The sequence below is a fragment of the Mus caroli genome, chromosome 1 (assembly GCF_900094665.2).
Source record: "Mus caroli chromosome 1, CAROLI_EIJ_v1.1, whole genome shotgun sequence".
Lineage (NCBI taxonomy): Eukaryota > Metazoa > Chordata > Mammalia > Rodentia > Muridae > Mus > Mus caroli.
Genome location: NC_034570.1, coordinates 146,558,384 through 146,563,275, shown reverse-complemented (window position 1 = coordinate 146,563,275; position 4,892 = coordinate 146,558,384). Strand labels below are relative to the sequence as shown.

General features: G+C 42.4%; 1 protein-coding gene across 6 annotated transcripts in view; it reads left to right on the top strand.

The window, feature by feature from the left end:
- Positions 1–4,551, top strand: part of Cep350 (centrosomal protein 350) — a 131,746-nt gene extending 127,195 nt beyond the window's left edge. For all 6 annotated transcript variants that reach the window (XM_021177416.1, XM_029481954.1, XM_021177402.2 and 3 more), the window contains one exon: positions 809–4,551. In XM_021177416.1, the coding sequence (XP_021033075.1) occupies positions 809–973 (165 nt within the window). In that variant the 3' untranslated portion in view covers positions 974–4,551. The remainder of the gene's footprint in view (positions 1–808) is intronic.
- The last annotated feature ends 341 nt before the right edge of the window (positions 4,552–4,892 follow it).

The window sequence follows — 4,892 nt, the reverse complement described above, 5'->3', positions numbered from 1 at the left end:
GGGAGGCAGAGGCAGGCAGATTTCTGAGTTCGAGGCCAGCCTGGTCTACAAAGTGAGTGCCAGGACAGCCAGGGCTACACAGAGAAACCCTGTCTCAAACAAACAAACAAACAAACAAACAAACAAACAAAAGCAAAAAAAAAGAAGGCCAATGTTTGTGGTCTTAGAGTATAGTTATTTAAAATTATAGCAAGGAAAGTTAAAACAATAAGCAAGCAGTAAGTGTGGAGGTGTTGTTTCTAACTTGATTAGTTTTCATTTACCTAGGAATTCCAAACGTTCAAAAATGCAAAAAAGAAAATAATTTTAACAATAATTTAAAAATAAACTTGAGCAGTGTTGCATTTGTAAAAATTATTTAGTTTTGAGAGGCAGCCTATGTAGTCTTTGCTAACCTTGAACTTATAATTCTCCTGCTTCAGCCTCCCGAGTGCTAGAGTCACAGGAGGTATGCGCCAGCCACCATTGCTAGCTGTCGCTGAGTTCCAGTACTCTAGGATGATATGGTACTTCTGTTGGATGAGTAGAGTTTTCCTTTGCAGTGCTCCATCTAAACTTGCTGCTTCTCTTTCCTGTAAGCTCCTGTGTGCACTCACTCGTGTTAACACAGACATGGGTTATAATCAGTCTATCTATCATATCTACAAAATGCTGGAATACCAGCATGTTCAAATGGAGCTATTTTAGTTTCGATGCCAATTTTAAAGGTGTATTGACGTGATTTCTTTGGGACACATTGTACATGGGAGGTGTAAGTTCCTAGCTCTTGTGTGACAGACTTGCTAACTTATTGCCTTCTAATGTCCAGGTCCAGGAGCTGCACGAGGAGGAGGCACAGTGGGTGAACTATGATGAGGATGAGTTGTGTGTGAAGATGCAGCTGGCTGATGGAATCTTTGAGACCTTGATCAAAGATACCATTGATGTTCTCAATCAGATCAGTGAAAAGCAGGGGAGAATGCTACTTGTGTGACATCTTGCAAATAAATCGAACACTGAGTGCTAACATGAGTCCTGGGCCTTTCTGCCTCCTGATATACACCCCATCTCCACCATAGCAAGAATGCTTCTGGACCTTGAACCTGTTCTTATGGACTGCTGGTTTGGAGTTCATGGGACAATGTGGTATATCTGGTATTACAGCCTTTGCCTTTACAGACTGTCCACTGGATTACGTGGTTTTTTTCCCGTGGGCAGGGCTATACTCTGATGTTGAGACTTGGTATCACCTCATTAGCACCCATACCTACTAGGTCTCAGATGAGGGCTGGGAACACCAGACTGACCTCTGAGCTTAGACAAAGCTTGAGTGTCCTCATGAGACTTGCGTCTCAGCAGGAAAGAGAGGTACATAGATTCATCTTTTAACTTTCAAAACATAATCCTGGTCTATACAATGAAACTCACAAATGGACATGCTAGTCTCTGAACAGTATTAAACCCATAACCACTTTAAAATAGGCAAACGCAGGATTGTCTGCCTATTTCACGTTCTGGAGTTTATTTCTTCTTGAAGACCATTTTCTTCCATTCTTGAAGTTAAGCAGCACCAAGTGGATGTCAGAAATAAGTGGGAGCTTTGCTTTGGGCACCACCTGAAAACTATAACCCATTGCACTGTGTTTAATTTTCCTGTCTGGGCAGAACCAAATGCCCCAGTGAAGACGAGGCTCCAGGACTGCTGCGGGCTGTTCCTCGGCCCTGGTCCCACCCCTGCTCTCTCCTCATCTGTCCTAACCTCTACCAGCTGCTCTCAGAATCGTAGATACTCAGGACCATCTCAGGCATCCAGGCATGGCAAAAGTGGAAAGACCTCATTTTGGCCTTCAAACGTTGACTTCCCATCTCTCCCGCAGAAGTCAGTGCTGTTACTTGAATGAGTTAGAAAATGAGTGGCGCACCAAAGACAAGAAGACCCTGTCCAGAGTCTGCCTGCTTGTTTGGCTCTGTGGAATATTTTTAATTTATTTTAAGGTAAATTATTAAGTTGAAAATGTGTGTCCCTATTGAGAAGTGAAAGATTCTCATCATTGTAAACCTCCGTCTCGAAGCTTCTACAGTTTAGTCTTCACACAGGAAAGCTGCAGTTTTAATAAATCTATACACACACTGAAGAAGTCAGTTCAGTTCATCAAAAAGACAACAGACATTTACACCGTCACCCGGGCAGCAGGACAGGACACGACTCGAAAGACTAAAGTTTATCCTGCCTTTCTTGCAGCATTGCATCTTACAACCATTACCTGCATCTGAGGAACATCTCCAGACTCCAGCTGCTACCTGTGAGCACCTGGTGCTCTCCTGGGCCCTTAGCACCTGCCTTCTTGACTGGTTTCTCTTCATCAGTCCTGTCCTTCCTAATCCCAGAGAATGTGGATGATCTGAGGCGTGTGTGTAAATGCCTTAACCTTAACAGTCGCGGCTAGAACAGCATGGTAAGACATCCGCTGGGGTCACACTTACAGACACCCTGGACATTATGGCTTCAAAACACATTAGAAAACCCAAAGACAGCGTAACCCTTAAGTATGCACCTTTGTTCTTTTCCGTATCTTCCTTCCCTACTTGCCATTGCATCTCCGAGGTCTCACTCTGCACACGTCACTCCTCTTGCGTTTCATCCTGTCATTACACAACATTTGCTGAAACCATCATTGGATATTTGCATTTTGCACAGTGACTGGTGTGCTAGCTCTTGACAGTAAGAAAGCACTGAACTGTCCCAATTGGGTCTCCTGAATGCTCAGGTGGGTGTCTCGGCAGCGTCGTCTTTAGCCATAATGAGCAGGTTGACGAAGAGAAGAAAGGTTTCTTGAGGTTCTTAATCAGTAGTGTGGAAATAGTTTTCATGTGGCCAATGGAAGCAAAGATAGTTCTCTTCAGTTCATGTTCTCTAGGAGACAGGAAACATCTGTGTCCATCCCTTGACTGTTTGTAAGATCACATTGTCTTTATGAAACTGAACTTTCAGCTGCTATAAGTTTTTTATAAATGAAAATCAAATTATAATAGGAATATAGGTTGTTTTCCATGTCTTTATTATTTGGACCTGAGGTTAATTTTTAATAAGAAAGTGTATCTTTTACTCTCTACATTATCATGCCAGAAAAGGAAAAGCATACTGCTGTAAGTCCATAGGCTCAGCGACCTGAACAGTGCCGAGATGGTGGCAGTGGCCGTCCTAACCTCCGCCAGCTGTCTTCACTATCCAAGAACCCTGCATTCCAGATGCGAGGGGGAGTAGACCGGTCTCCTCCTTTGCTAGCAATTATAGCTCCAGTTTGATAGCAAAAACAAGTGGCTATAGAGTTAACAGGTTTCTTCCTATTTTAACTATTTGGATCTAACTGGGTGGGTTTACTGTTAGGGTCAGGAATGATGGATATGGCTGCCCAGCCACTCACTCGGTCCACACTGGGGTCTTTTTAATGAAGCTCTGCCTCATAACCAAGAACCTAAGTATGCCCTCTTCCTAACTTTGCTCCCTCTCCCGCAGCCGTGCCCTCCTGTCTTTCTGCATTGATTCCTCTAAACGATCTTTGCATCTGCAGTAATACCTTTTCGTATGGCACTGTCACAACCTAGTAGTAAACCACCATGGAGGCTTCAGATTGACATCTGAGTCCAAACAATTTGTGCTATCCAGGGCAGTTAACTCTGGGTTAAACTAGTACAGGGTATCGATTCCCTCTTCAGGTCTAAACAGGAATTTTTACTCTAGGGAAAAGTGGAAAGAGCTCAAAAGTAGTTTCTAAGGAAGGTGACTTCCTTCTGTGACTACAGGTCTCTGAGAAATTATCTTTCAAAAGAGATTGCATTGCTCATAAGAGTGTTGTGGCCTATTGATAAAAACAATTTTGTTCACTTTCTTGTCTTGAAAAAAAGTGGCCTTAGCTTTTTGCAATACTTGAATAAAGTGTGTACTTGCAAAAGAATTTCTGTAGCACAGCATTAGAGACTCATAACTTTTCTGCAAGAAATTCAAACTTACATCTTCCTTTTACTACCTTAAGAATACTAGTGAATAAAACATTAATTCAAAGAGCAAGTGATAGAAACTACAATGCCGTTTAATGCAAATTGTAGGAATTTACATGTTTACAAATCATCTTAAACTGGTTGTGCAGCAATTCAATAAAATCTTTGTATTATAAAAATGTGAAGAAAGTGTAAACCGGTGTAAAGGAAGCACCGTCGTTGTAACTAAGCTGTGTAAAAGCTTTTCCTTCTGGACTTTGCAAAGCCTTCTTGGTTACACATTGCAAAGCATTCTCTAGGGGGCTCAGCCCCCTTGTGTGTACTGTACTGTGCAGACATGAAAAATAAACCCGTTTACTGTGTGTGTGTAAATAGCCTGATCATCAGGCCATTCTCAGCCAATAGTCACCCCATGCAGCTCTTAGACGTCTGCACAGAAGACCTAGGGTGTGGTTTGTAAGTACGCTCTGTAAAATAACTGGGATGAAGTCCCATGTATACCCATGTAAATAGATTTGTTAACTAAAATGTACTTTAAGATGAAATCTGTAAATAAATTGATTTATAAATTAATTCCATGTCCGGTGTAAATTTGTCTACTCATGAGCCAAGTTTAGAGTTCTCCTGAAATTGAATTGTTTCTGATTTCTTGTTTTAGCTCAGGCACTCATTCTTAGAGTAAGGGAGCTGGGTTGTAAGGTCTGTGGACCCTGCACCCAGGTCCCCAGCACAGGAAGCTAAGCATCCTGGTCTCTTGCCAGCCCGTCCATTCCTCAGGTAATCAGTGCGCATCACCCGTTCTTAGCGGTGCTTAGTGCTGGGAGACAGCAGAGGTGTGGAGCGTAAAGTCTTAATGAAAGAGCATCATCAAAAAATAGTTTTTTGAAAACCAGTGCCTATCAAGCTGTCAAAGC